Source organism: Perissodus microlepis, chromosome 3 (genome assembly GCF_051167445.1).
Source record: "Perissodus microlepis isolate ML-2025 ecotype Zambia chromosome 3, ASM5116744v1, whole genome shotgun sequence".
NCBI lineage: Eukaryota > Metazoa > Chordata > Actinopteri > Cichliformes > Cichlidae > Perissodus > Perissodus microlepis.
The window spans coordinates 48,667,825-48,682,234 of NC_140463.1; the positions used below are offsets into that span (position 1 = coordinate 48,667,825).

Consider the following 14,410-nt stretch of genomic DNA (forward strand, 5'->3'; position numbering starts at 1 on the left):
TTGTGTACAAATTTTGAAAGCAAAGTTTTATATACAACTTTTTATAACTACTTACATAAACAATGCAAACTATTTAAAAATCAGCAGTAACAACAAGATGCAACACGCCGTATTTGTGCCACTTCCAAAAATGCTTCCTGTCTCACACAAGCCAGAGGAGCGAATCACACAGGAGCTGTATACCTTCTCCTGTTTTCTACCTAGAGACGGCTTTACATTTGCAGTCTGCTTATCTGACATTCAGTAGTCACCTCATTGCTTTGACGCACAAAACCACAAAAAACTTGAGTACACAGTAATCACTAATCAGTAATCTGTAGACTTATTATGTTCTTGCATCAGAAGGATCTGTGAAAACCAATGTAGCTCCAGTACTGGCTTTGCAAAAATGTTCCAAAAAGTAAAAACCTGAGTTGTGTGAAAGATGTTTGAGAACACCAAACAGTGTTTGAGAACGGAGCACCACCATGCTGCACAGCAGTTAGCAATGAGATGTTCCATAGGTGTCCTTTCCTTATATGTAGCACCAATAACGAAATCCAGCATACCCACCAGAGGAAAAGCGCACACAGCTACATGACACAACAGAGGCCACACACACTTTGGTTTGTAAGTCCAAAGAAAACAAGCCAGTGATTTGTCTACTGTTGATAAACTGTATGCTTGTTTCCAACTCATCTCCTGACTTTCAGAACCAGCTTTTGTTGTTGTTGTTGTTTTCTTTTTTCACTTTGAGTACAGTGTAATCACGACAGACTTGTCATGATTTATAGATAATAACTTAGAATCTGGTCATTATCAAGTCTAAATAAGCCACCAGTGGCTTTAATCAAAGGAGGAGGAAGGTACAAATTTTCAGTTTTTAGATGAGTAGGAGGGAATTACTCTAGTGCGTCATTGTGGGTCTAATTTGTAATTACTGATTCTTCACTTGCAGACAGCCAATGGAAATGTGGAGGCAAAAGTGGTGTGTCTGTTCAGGAGGCGAGACATCTCGGGCAACCTCAACACTCTAGCTGACAGCAACGCAAGTGAGTAGCAACCAGTGAGCCAGAGCTCCTCCCAGTGCTCATCTTCTCCAGTCTGAGAGCAGCTATGATGTGGCTCCACTCTTTTAATAAACTTCACACTACAACCCCAAAGCCCCACTTCAGCTCTGACATTGAAAAATGAAAGGGGGCAAGTTTTCATGAATGAAAAAATGGTGTTTCGGAATTTTTACTCTAATTATTTATTTATTAAATGTTTACACAGTTTAAAAAGAACCAGTAAAGGCTTTGATTCCCAACCCCCTGAACCACGGTCGGCCATGGTTGCCATAAGGTCGCCGGTTCAACCCCCAGCTCTGTCTGTCTTGGTCGTTGTGTCCTTGGGCAAGACACTTCACCTATCGCCTGCTGGTGATGGCCAGAGGGGCCGATGGTGTGATATGGCAGCCTCGCTTCTGTCAGTCTGTCCCAGCTGTGGCTACAACTGTAGCTGCCTCCACCAGTGTGTGAATGTGAGAGTGAATGAATAGTGGAATTGTAAAGTGCTTTGAGGGTCTCAAAGCGTGCTATATATATATATATATATATATATATATATATATATATATATATATATATATATATATAAAATAATTATTATTATAAAATAAATGTGTGAAATGCACTTACATTTGTACTGAAATTAGTCCAAAAACTGCTGGCAGCTACACGCTGGACTTAACTAACTGGTGGGACTTCACTCACACAAACACACTGTGCACGTTCTCTTGAGTCAGTTTGGCCCAAGCAGCTCCCGCAGTGTTCAGTGGGATTGAGGGTCAGAACTGCAGGCTGCCAATTCCATCCACTCTATTCCCAAATTCTGAATGTGGTCTCTGATAAACTCCTTTCGTTGATGGCAAGTTATCATCTTGGAGTTCAGTCCCAGACTGTGGTGTAATGGGATTACCACAGTCTTGATATCTTGATTGCCTCCAATGATAACGAGCCTTGTTTTTTTCCAGTGAGGGAGATGCCGCTCCACACCATCACATGCTTCTAACTCCACAAGCTAGGAGCCTGCGACTGCAGACACTGTCACTGATTCAGTTACTGCAATCATCCATAGAAATTTCACTATAACACCTGATAAGCTATTAGTGGCTGACATTGAGAAATCCTACCAGTGGCTGGACTGAAAGACAGCACAGAGGCGCTAATCATGGCAGCACAGGAACAAGCTCTGAGCACTCGATCCATAGAGGCTGGGGTCTATCACACCAGGCAAGAAGCCGGGTGCAGGCTGTGCAAAGACGGTCTGAAACAATCCAGCACATAACAGCACGGTGTAAGATGCTAGCAGGCAGGGCATACATGGAGCGCCATAACCAGCCTGTTCCACCCTATGAGCCCAGTGTCTGTTCTGTGTGTTAGTAGAGGGTAGAGGGTTGAAGCAGTGAGTTGTTGGTAATGGCATGCACACTGCTGGAGACTGATCAGTCAGTCATTAGCCCCTCCCCAACACCAGCTCTACCTCCTTACTCCTCAGGCTGCAGTTCTGCAGACAAAGACACGCCCACACGGATGCATTGATAGTTCTCCCCCTCTCTGTCCATCAGCACACACACACACACACACACACACGCTGTTTTGTTGTTTTTGGTTTTTGTTTGTTTGGTTTTTCTTTTTAATGGTCATATGTTGGCACTTGTAACATTTGTCCATAATTTGTGCCATCAGTGTATCTGCTGGCAGCATTCATGTGTCCTCTTTAAAGGTATGGCTGCTCTTTAAAGGAGGCTGAGCAGTCTGTTTCCCATACATGGTGGATTTAGGAGATGTAGCACACGAGCTGAACCCCAGCTGATCATTATTAAATAGCTATGCCGGTCTTCATCTATCTATAATATTTAATATTTGTATTTATTTATTATTGTGCTAGATGCCAAAACTACATGTGTGTGTAGGGTTTTTATCGGTTTTTAGCGTTATTTATTTATTTATTTATTTATTTTTATAGTTTTTATCGCTAACTCTGTTTTCCTGGGTCTTTTCCCATGTGTTATAAATAAATCTTGGTACCGGTACTGGTTTTATTTTGTTGTATTTATCCGTGACAACTTAAAGTTCAGTCCGTGAAAATACTGTCGGACACAAACCGATCCGTGGCGCAAAAAAGGTTGGGAACCACTGAGCTAAAACGGCTCCCGAGGCATGCTCTTTTGATTTGAATTATGTAGTACTAAAAGGTCATGTTTGGCATCTTAAATGTGATGAATTTACATTCATGACGTTCAGAGAATGCGGTTTAAATCCAGACTGATTTTTGCATGAATTAAGAGAGAGCATTTTATAGGATAATTTGCAGATTCTATAGATTCCAAGTCACTGCTAATGTTAAACTTTGTTCATTAGTAAGTAGTACATGATAAGAACAACGATGTATTCACCTAATTGCATTAGTCTTCGTCAGCAAAGCATGTAAGTGTCACACACACACACATAGATTTGACCACAACATGTTATGTTACTGTAATATAATAAAGACTTCCCAACAAGTCTTGCACTGAACACTATTACAGAGAAAATGAGTCATTGTTGAGAGCTTTTTACTGGCTGTTAGCTTCCACTGTGCTATGTTAGCTCTCTAGCTAGCCACCAGTGCACTGCAGCCATGATGTGTGAGGTAGTAAAGAAGCAATGAGCTGATACTGGATGGATCAGGTCATTGCTCGTGTATAATTGGCAGAAGGGGGAAAAATATTTGCAAGAGAAGACAATAATAATAAAATTAAGAATGAATTCTGGAACACTCAGAGCTTCACACTGTAACAACAGCCGGACTTCTTCAGTGATAATGAATAAGTGTGACTGAGCAGGTTTGTTGTGAGAAGGGAATTTTTCCCAGTGTGCCACAAAAAAGCGAATGCTTTTAGTTGGAAAAAAAATAGAACATGAATTCACTGTGGTGTATCACACTTGTGGATCATATCGTGTGTATTTGTAATGCTTCAATGCAAATAGCTACATGGATCAGTATGTCCCCAGCCCTCGAACTCTCAGCCTGGGCCATGATAAGCTGCACAGTCTTTAGATAGAATATAATAGCCTTTTATTGTGACTGTACGTATGCAACCATATTGTGGGTGCTCCACACCAGCTGTGGATCGTATAAAAATATAAAGCGCTGTATTCTTACTTGATTTGACTGCCTCATGCAACAGGCTAAAATGGCTACTGCAGGATTCTAACAAACACGTTGTTGTTTTGTCATTGAACATGAAACAGTGTGTCTAATAGGAAAAATGTTTTCAGGCCAGTCTTTGTTTGTTTGTTTTTTGTTTTGTTTTGTTTTTTACTCATTTCTTAAAATAGCTTAATTTCCAAATGTATCCAGTTTTGCTCAGCAGGTGAAACTGCAACTAGCATTTGGAGTTCTAATACTTCTCGTTACATGGTAGTTACAGTGTTCCTAATGTCACTGCTTAACTGACTTATCAAGATTGTTTTATAGACAACTTTAAAAACCTGCTCGACACACTAATGTGTGGTGCACTGAAGTATGACAGAGGCACACAGTGATCCATCATTGACCTTTGTGGGTGTAAGTAGTCCTGTTCTACTCTGTTTAGGTCTGGGTTGATCGCTTCTAGGCCTCTTAGTGCTGAAGAAGTGCACGTTCTGTACTACTGCTCGTTAGGACCAAACCTTGTTTATTGGACTCGCTTGTTTCATTGCTGCTCCCTCCTCTTCCTCCTTCTTTATACACAAGTTCTTTATGCAGAACAAAAGGCCCTTGATCTGTCCACAGGGCCACAGCAACCAGTGAGTTAATTGTGATGCATCTGGAGTCTTTGTCAGATCGGGGACAGTGCGTTTCTAACAAAGTATGTGTTTTTCTCTAGAAATGTGCCCGTCGCTCCTTCTGTGTGTGCTGTGTCTTCTTTTGTGTGTGTATGTGGAGTTGGGGATACATGTTGTGGAGGGGGATGGGCGCTTTCGGTTTGGCACACAGGGTTTCCTACTTTGTCTGGCAGGGACTAGCCGGACCGGTGAAGGGGGGGGGGGGGTTGAGAGGTTAACAGAAAAGGGGTGTGGCTTAAGGTACCATCCCTCTCTTTCTCTCCTGTGCCCTCACTGACAGGGTTTCCTGTGGTTCAGTGCAGGGGCGGGGTCCACAGAGATGGGAGTGAAGTAGTCCCTCCCCTCCATCTTACAGCAAATCACTTGACCGCCTGAAATTCAGAATGCGCAATCTAGTGGCGAGAAACGCACTCACACATGTGGCTTTGTTTTTTCACATCTCTTAGTGTCTGAAAAGTGTCTCATGGCTCTGCTAGTGTCAGATAATCAGATTGCTTTACAGCAAGTCCACTAATAATATTTACAACAATACTAACCAGTGTCAACCTGCACTGCTCTGTGCTGACTGCTGCTTTAGTTTTAATCACTGGAAAATCTACTTTTTTAATTCTTGATTTTTTTGTCATTAAAAAATTAGTGTGCAATTTTTTTTCTTTGAATATCTAAAGCAGCATCTAAAGCGTCTTTGTTATTCAGTTACCGTGGTTGGACTGTTGCTCTGCACTTCATTCAGACTTGGGTTCGCTCACACTACAGGCCTCGATACCTCGGGAGTGTTCGTATGAATGAGTGAATGAGGCATGTAGTAAAAACACAAGAACCAGTCCATTTACAGTTGCTGCATATACAGTTTCTCTCCCTCTGTGTAGCAGTTTAATGTACACAGACTGAAATAAATAGCTGCTGTTATCTGTTTGCTTTTGTCACTGCAACCTATTTTCTAACAGCCGTGGCTCTGCTAACTGTACACCTGGTTGAGGGGCTGGAGGAGAGACCAGTGCTCTTAATGGTACTGCAGTTACTCACATGTTAATAGTAGTAACATTTTTCTGCCATTTGGACCATTAAAGTTAACTTGAGGATTCACTTTTCAAAACTATTAGATTTTTTCCTACAAGGCTTAGTTCCATTTCTTTCTTTTTTCTTCTTTCTTGGGTGCAGGAATAAATCCCTGGCTATTACCCACCTTCACTGATTTCAAAACACTAAAAGTGTTTCTTTTTCTTTTTTTAAACGCTAACTTACAATACACAACAATACAGTTTTTGGAGTTTGGAGATGTTATTTGCCAGGTTTTAACGAACCTTAAGGTTTGAACATGAGTACAAATCTCACAGAAACTCATCTGAGTTATCAACTCTAAGCTATATAATCAACTTATTTTCAGCATGAATACATGACACACATACACTTAAAGCCACATGGGGATAGATGAGAAAATGGCAGCTTTGTGGAGGAGCTCTGAGAGGAGTTAATCTGCAAGTGTGACTGTGGTCAGATTCTCAGGCTTAGTGCTTCGCTTTCCCTGCGTCATCATCAATCCTCCTACACAGCTTTCCTTGACCTCATGATGTTTTCCATCAAGGTCAGGAAGAGTGAGTAGCAAAGGAGATGGGAGGTCATTTTTGGACGTACCAAAGGTGTCTTCAGTCACAGGATTGTGTAGCAAAGCATCTCCAGTGTTTGCTGCAGTAAAACCAGTCTCTGCTGGAGGGTTTACTTGATTTGTCTTGTGATCTCAGTCACTGCATGAAGTTTCACCCATTTTTCTCTGCCTGCTGTGTCCACATTCAAACGTTACAAGTTAGTTATGTTATACCTGTAAAGTTAGAGGGAGTGTTTAGATTCTGGTTCGCGTCTTCAGTTCCTAACAGTGACTCTTGCTAATTCTGAGTTCTTTCTGTGTCTAGGAGAGTTTGAGGAGGAGTCGAAGCAGCCACAACTGTCTGAACAGCAGAAACACCAGCTCAAACACAGAGAACTCTTCCTGTCTCGACAGTTTGAATCTCTACCTGCCACTCACATACGGTAAGTGACTACCAGCAGAGCCTTATCACAGACCTGCAGTTTAGTTACAGCTCTGACAACAGCCATGTGCATTTGGGACTGATCTGCTGAGAAACGGTCCTGGCTGTAACCATTCTCACCCATTGAAGGGGTGATAAAATCTGTCCCTGCACAGCACCATACATCACCGCTCCTGCCATCACTTATTCTTTCCTCTGTAGTCAATGAAGTCATAAACGTCATAGAATGAAAGCTAATTTAACTGACTGTAAAATTCTGCCAAATATGACGACTGAATTTGCTTTTAAACATTTGCCCATCAGTTCTAGTTTGTATTGTTACCTAGTTTGCTAAAGATTACAGTGATCGTAGAGAAAGACAGTTTGAGCGTGGTCATTGGTGTCAAGGACTCCAGAGCAATGCTGTACTCTCTTACGTCAAAACAGACAGTTGAGCTATCAGCTTACTGTGACCCCTGAGGTGTTTCAGCCATGTGCTCCTGAGAGGAGGCCCTGGACTGGGCCCAGGACACCAAGATCACACCTCTTGGCTGGTTTGGGAACGCCTCTGTGTCTCTGCTTAGACTTCTGCCCTGAAACCTTGATCCAGACAGGCGATGAATGGATGCGTGTTATTCGAAAATTACTAAAATGAGCAAGAAAGTTTTTGTTTATGAGATGCACAAATTATAATGACCACAAAAAAGGCTTGACACTACTTTTTTTTTAATCCCCTTTTTTGGGGACTGAATGTGGCAGGGATGTCATCAAACCAGATTTTTCCTTCTTTCTTTACTCACTGAGAAGATGCATTTCACACTTTTGTCTTTGACATCCTCTCTGCTGCTCTCCTCAGGGGAAAATGTAACGTGACCCTTCTCAACGAAACAGATGTCTTAGCCGGGTACCTGGAGAAAGAGGTAAACATGCCATCTGTTTATTTGTCACATTACTTTGATACTTAATTGTTCGCTTAGATATTTCATATTGCAAAGAGAGTGGCACTGTGAAGTGGCTCTAACCTTGGCTCTGTTCTGTCCAGGACTGTTTCTTCTACTCACTCGTATTCGACCCTGTCCAGAAGACCCTGCTAGCAGATCAAGGCGAGATTCGGGTGGGCTCCAAATACCAGGCGGAGATTCCTGATAAGCTAGCTGAGGGTGAGCAGCAAGCGTATTCAAGTTGTTTTAATACATTTACATTATTTATTTTGAGGAGGTGTTGGTGTATTAGTAGTTCAAGCCATTTGTCCCCGTCTCAGGTGAATCAGACACCCGGGTCCAAGAGAAGCTGGAGACCAAGGTGTGGGATCCCAGCAACCAGCTCAAAGATCCTCAGATCGACCAGTTCCTGGTGGTAGCGAGGTAACGCTCGCCTGCCATCTGCCACCCGACTACATCGTCATTGCTAGAGCTTGTTTCCATGGCAACTTCTAAATTCACCAGTTTTTAGATCATGTTTAGCACCATCTTGTGTCAGTACAGAACGTGACATCTTCGGGTTGGTTGGCTGGTTGTGGTCAATAGACTTTATCATTATTATTAGACTAAATTAGTTCATATTAGCTCGCCAGTGACAGAACCGACCGCCAAACTCAGGGAAACGAGGGGACTTCACGTTTGTGCTGTCGCTGGATGTAGCAGTGAGTTTTGTTAAGAAACAGAGCAGATACTGTCCACTTTCACTGTCTGAGTGATTCTTTGTTGTTTGGCTAGCTGCACGTTGTAAATGAGAACAGTGTGGAGGAGAGGCTGTGAATCAGGTGACAGGTGGAGCCAGAAAGTGATTTTTCCTCGTGTGGCTGGATGTACCGAGTGGTGCGATCAGCTGATACGATCAGCGGGATTTTATATAATAAAATAATCTCTTTTATATTAGGATGCTAGGATTTCCAATCGTGCTTGGGTAAGAAACACAGTTATGTTTCCTTACATTTCACTGAGTTAGTGGTTCTGTTATTAGTTAGCTAACACAGTCCAAGTCTGTGAGCAACAAATAACCAACCTGGTGATGTCACGCTCTAAACTGTACTAAAACATTACATTTAAGCACTGATTTCTTAAATCCAGCTACACAGACAGTTACGTCTGTCAGATTTCTTAAGAGCATGGCTCAGTGCTGTAAATTAGCCTTTATACATGCAGTATTTCATGCCCACTTTAACATCACATTAGTTTTGATCAAACAGTGTAAATATGATGCGTGTTGTCATGGTACATAGTGTCATGCTACAGTGGAGTATGTAAAGCTTGCCTTTAAAGGCAAATCTAACTGAAGTCAGGTCACACAGGGCCTCAAATGGTTAACACTGAATGTTTCCTGGTTTTTACTGAGCAGTCAGTGGTTTGTTTGTTTCAGGGCTGTGGGTACGTTTGCTCGGGCCCTGGACTGCAGCAGCTCCATCCGCCAGCCCAGCCTCCACATGAGTGCAGCTGCAGCATCCAGAGACATCACACTGGTGAGACATGAACACTAACCAAAGGTTGCTATCATACTCCACCTGCACTAACACAGGAAATAATGAGCAATGACGGGGCAGTGCTATGGGTGAATTTTTAGTTCATAGTAGGGCTGTGCGATATGACCAAAATCTCATATATAAGACATCTATCGTCCTGACAACGATATAAATCACGAAAATGTAACATTTTCTGTAAATTCTGTGAATCTCAGGCAGCTCAACTTGCGTGAAGTGTTTCCGTCTGGGCGTCCTTTACCTGGAGTCGAGTGTTTTAACCGATGCATGAAACTATACGTTTTAGACATAAGTTGTAACGGACACCATTTTCTTTCAAAGTTTGAGTCTAAGGTTTGTTTTTTAGCACCTGACGTCTCTTGTTTTGCTTCTCCTCCATAAACTCTTTCATGTGATTCAGTTTATTTTGAAAAGTCTCAACAGGATCTTGAGCTTTATTGTGAAGTGTTGCGTGGAAAAACTGACAAGCGGACAGCGGAGCCACCCGATGGTTTTACCATCATTGTTGCTCACGACAACGCCTAAAACAGGCGCTTGTCTGTCCGTAGTGTTGTTATATTAAATATAAGAGAAAGAGAGAACTTTAAGAAATTAATATAGCCACTACAGTGACCATCAGAACCATGAAAAAATATTGCCGTAAACAGTTTATTTTGCGACACCAAGAAACAAACGATAGACGTTTTTATATAAAATAACTGATAACGATAAATATCGTTATATCGAACAGCCCTAGTTCATAGTTACTTATTTTCTACATACGAAGAGGGAGAATTTCAGTAGTGAGTAGTACTTCTTCAAATTTGAAATCACTGGAAGAGTTGGATTTTCTAAAAATATCGCTTTTTAAAAATCCATTTTCTTGATTTGAGACGTTTAAATATGACACTGTGTACGTGTTGTTTCCACGATTATCTGCTGAGACTCGTGTAACAAGCTTTTTAGTCTGCATTGGGTAATACTTTGGGTGATAATGGTTTTATGACGCACAGCCCTACTGTGTGTGTCACAAAGGGGACTTGTGCACGACAGCTGACTTGCAGGGTTCTGTATTGTTTGTGTGCGATGGAAAACTTTGGTCAGTTGTCTTACTCCCTGTCTCTGCCTTTAGTTCCATGCTATGGACACACTGCAGAAGAACAACTATGACCTGGCCAAAGCCATGTCCACCTTGGTTCCTCAGGGAGGTCCGGTGCTCTGCCGCGATGAGATGGAGGAGTGGAGCGCCTCTGAGGCCATGCTGTTTGAGGAGGCGCTGGAGAAATACGGCAAAGACTTCAATGACATCCGCCAGGACTTTGTAAGCTCTCCTCAGTGTTTTTTCTCTCACGTTATTCACGTGGGCATTTGAACAGTAGTAACACAGATATTCAGTGCTGAAGAGGAAGTTTAAGCTGCACTCTGAGTCCTGGGATCAGCAGATGTTTCCCTTCTCTCCCTCAGCTGCCCTGGAAATCCCTAGCTAGTGTGGTCCAGTTCTACTACATGTGGAAGACTACTGACCGTTACATCCAGCAGGTTTGTCGACAGCATGTTGTGTTTAACGGCATCAACAAACACTTTTAGATGTTTTGTTTTCAACTAAAATCTCCCGCTCTCTCCACGTCTTCTCTCAGAAACGACTGAAAGCAGCAGAAGCAGACAGCAAGCTGAAGCAGGTGTACATCCCTACCTAGTGAGTATTGATGACAGCTGTCAAGTTTACTAGTTTACAAGTTTACCATTACTATTGGGGACCACCTAATGTGCTTTGGGTTGTTATCGCAACGCAGCCAGAGGTCACATGACACCATTTGTATACAACACCAGCGTCACAACAAAGGAGGACGTCGAGGTGATTGTTGTCAGACTCTGTGACCACAGCGTTCTGTTTTTGCGTCGCCGGGTTTCAAACATGGCGTTGTTTTATTTTTGTGAAAAAGATGCTCTCAGGAGTCATTGATGCCACTCAGCAGCCAATGGCATGCAGTCTGTTGGCGTTACACGTTCAGACCGCCTTGGATCGCTTTGAACCCCGGCTGAGTCTGTAAGCTTCACAAGGGGAGGACTGGGACTGTTGTCAGAGTATCAAGAGCTACCACAGACATGCTCAGCAAAGTGGCTGCAGCTAGGCGTGGGAATAGAGAGCTCATGTAGAGAACAGTGGTCCGTCAGTCTGCGGGCCACAGATCCCGCTAATCGGCCCATTTATGCTACAATCAGTTGGGCAGATGTTTAAGGAGCCTCAGCAAAGTGTTGATTGAATAAAGGAATGAAAACACTGTTCAAACAGTAAAGACTTTCATATTGTCCTTTCTGGTAGATGTTGGGAAATATGATGCTGGATTTGTGATTGTCATTAGCTATTTTAGCCACAGTCATTAAAGTCTTACCATAGATTTAATTAGATTAAAATGTCACTTTTGGATTAATGAATAAAGATATTATAGTAGCACAGCTTAAAATAAATACAAGTTACAAATGTAACAAAAGAAGTATAATAAATGTAACAAAAGCCAAATAACTAAAAACTGTGTTTAACGCAGAAGCATTCTAACAAATAAGCCATGAGGTATTATGATGTGAGGCAGCAAACATTTCCAGCACCTTTCTGTATGGTAGGAGAACTGAACCACATGATGGAACAGGCTTCACTAACTCTGTCCTCCTTCACCAGTACCAAACCCAACCCCAACCAGATCATGGTGCCCAGCAGCAAGCCTGGGATGAATGGAGCGGCGGGCTTTCAGAAAGGACTCAGCTGTGAGAGCTGCCACAGTAAGTGTGCACACAGGCTGGGTTTAAATAAAGTCTGAACCACACTCGTTTGCAGTGGGAGTGTTGACTGTCCACATGGACACATTAAAATAGATGTAAATACAGTCTTTCTTTCTTATGCCACCAACTTGTTCTGATTACCGGCGATCACAGAAGACCCATGTATTACTGGCAGGTGTTCATCGAGGCACCTGGACCTGACAGTTACAGGTGCTAACTCACTAAATCGTTTGTCTCCAACCCAGCGGCTCAGTCTCCTCAGTGGTACGCCTGGGGTCCCCCAAACATGCAGTGCAGACTCTGCGCCTCCTGTTGGATTTACTGGAAGAAGTACGGAGGTCTGAAGACTCCCACACAGCTTGAGGGTGCTGCTAGAGCTGGCTCTGTAAGTCTCCCCAGTCGGCTCTTTCTTTAGAAATGTGTTTGAATGAGAAGCAGTAAAGAAATCCACATGAGCTAATCAGCAGACTTTGAATGTTTTGGGTTGTCTTGCACCTCCTTAAGATTAAATCTGTTCTTTCTGTCCGTCCAGGAGTCAGGCCCTCGTGGTCACATGACACGCCAGGAGGTACAAGGAATGTCACCGTTCACCCGCAACGAGGGTCGAGCCAAACTGCTGGCCAAGAACCGCCAGACATTCATCCTGCAGACCACCAAGCTCACCCGCATTGCTCGGCGGGTGTGCGAAGACATTCTGCAGCCTCGACGTGCTGCTCGACGCCCCTACGCCTCCATCAACGCCAACGCTGTCAAGGCTGAGTGTATGTACACACTCACCCCCTCTTTCCTCTAAGCTCATTTGAACCTACTAACAAGCAGCAAGTTTGACAGCTTTGTCATTCAGTGATGTTTTCAAACCTCCTTAAATGAGTTCAACAGAGTTTATTTTTTTATTTCCTCAGGTATGATCAGGCTGCCCAAAGCCACAAAAACTCCAGTGAAGAGCAAGCTGGTGCCTCGACAGTCACTGGCCACCATAGTGAAGGATTTGGGTAAGAACGCAGAATGTGACCAGCACACTGAATATGAAGCTGTTCCAAGTTAATGCTTCCTTTAGATTATACCACATGTATTTATTAAAGTCCTCTACTGCCTGTGATGCCACATGTAGGTTAGTGTGCCTTCAGCCAATCAGCTGAGTTCAGTTTGTGTGATTTGGACTACTTTAATTTTTATAGCACAAAAGGACGAGAGCACAGTAGTAAAGTAGAAACAGCTCCATTATGCTGCTAACACCTTCAGCTCTTTGCAAGCACCTGCACCAACACCATGCTAACACTAGGCTAGCCAAGAACCCAGAGTAACGCTAAAGCTGAGTGAATGCAGACCCCAGATCAGCAGTCAGACCCTGAACTTCAGCAGGTACCAAACTGATGAGCAGTCTGGCTGCAGCAGTAGAATCACCGTGACGATCGCTTTAAAGTGTCTTCATTTGTGCTTCATGCTGTCGGCGTTGTGTCCATACCTTACTGCTAAGACAAGGATCACGTGTGTCTTCATAAGGATATGGATTTGTGTTGCTGTGTGGGACTGTAGCCTGAGGTTTATATTGTTAAATGGTGATTATGAGACGATGGGTTTCAGGATATTTATTTACAGAGTAAATCACTAAATCTTATCAGCCTTTTTTCTCTCGTCAAGCCTTGAGTGTCTTAGAAACACTGTTTGTTGGCCTTGTTTTTGAAAGATGCTAAACAGATAAACTTGCCCTGCTGCTTTTGTCTTCTCTGAATTGTCTTCGCAGCCATCTCTGCTCCTCTGAAACTGAAGGCAACCAGAGGACCCCCAACACCCATCAACAGGAACCAGGCCAACCAGCCTCGAGTGGGCCAGAGCCTGCTGGGGAAGAGAAGCTTTGAAAGCGTCAGTGTTCTTCTCACATGGCTTATTATTTAAGAAAATATGCTCCTTTTGTAACTACTACAACACACACTCATCTGCTGCCTGTTTTCATTCTTTTCCTCAGAGTGTGCATGTAATTTCACTCCTCACAGAACTAATGGCTGCTAATTTCTTGCATTTTATGTTGGGGCCTGCTGGGCAGCTTGTAGTATACTAGTGCATCATTAAATCCAAAAAGTGGTGGAAAGCCAGCATGTTTTACTCACGTGTTTCCTTTTTGCACTGCAGTCTGATCAATTGTTGTTTTCTTCATTGGTTCACAGGCTGCAGGAGTGCCATACCCAGCCAATGGGAGGCCATATACTTCAGGTATGAGAACCACCTCTCAGTCTGTCATCAAGCGGCAGAAAGTGAGCCAGGGAGAAGCTCCCAACCCTGTGGTGTTTGTTGCCACAAAGGACACCAGGTACATGGCAGAACAGCACTTCCTGATTTAC

The 14,410-nt window shown here is 43.0% G+C and overlaps 1 protein-coding gene across 1 annotated transcript in view; it reads left to right on the forward strand.

The window, feature by feature from the left end:
* The window catches only part of mta2 (metastasis associated 1 family, member 2), a 30,163-nt gene that overhangs the window by 13,086 nt on the left and 2,667 nt on the right, over positions 1 to 14,410 (forward strand). The window contains exons 3-17 of the mRNA XM_084924662.1: positions 938 to 1,031; positions 6,743 to 6,860; positions 7,695 to 7,758; positions 7,881 to 7,998; positions 8,100 to 8,202; positions 9,197 to 9,296; positions 10,426 to 10,614; positions 10,758 to 10,832; positions 10,931 to 10,989; positions 11,971 to 12,071; positions 12,317 to 12,456; positions 12,604 to 12,832; positions 12,974 to 13,063; positions 13,816 to 13,934; positions 14,237 to 14,379. Coding sequence (XP_084780788.1) covers positions 938 to 1,031; positions 6,743 to 6,860; positions 7,695 to 7,758; positions 7,881 to 7,998; positions 8,100 to 8,202; positions 9,197 to 9,296; positions 10,426 to 10,614; positions 10,758 to 10,832; positions 10,931 to 10,989; positions 11,971 to 12,071; positions 12,317 to 12,456; positions 12,604 to 12,832; positions 12,974 to 13,063; positions 13,816 to 13,934; positions 14,237 to 14,379 — 1,742 coding nt within the window. The remainder of the gene's footprint in view (positions 1 to 937; positions 1,032 to 6,742; positions 6,861 to 7,694; positions 7,759 to 7,880; positions 7,999 to 8,099; positions 8,203 to 9,196; positions 9,297 to 10,425; positions 10,615 to 10,757; positions 10,833 to 10,930; positions 10,990 to 11,970; positions 12,072 to 12,316; positions 12,457 to 12,603; positions 12,833 to 12,973; positions 13,064 to 13,815; positions 13,935 to 14,236; positions 14,380 to 14,410) is intronic.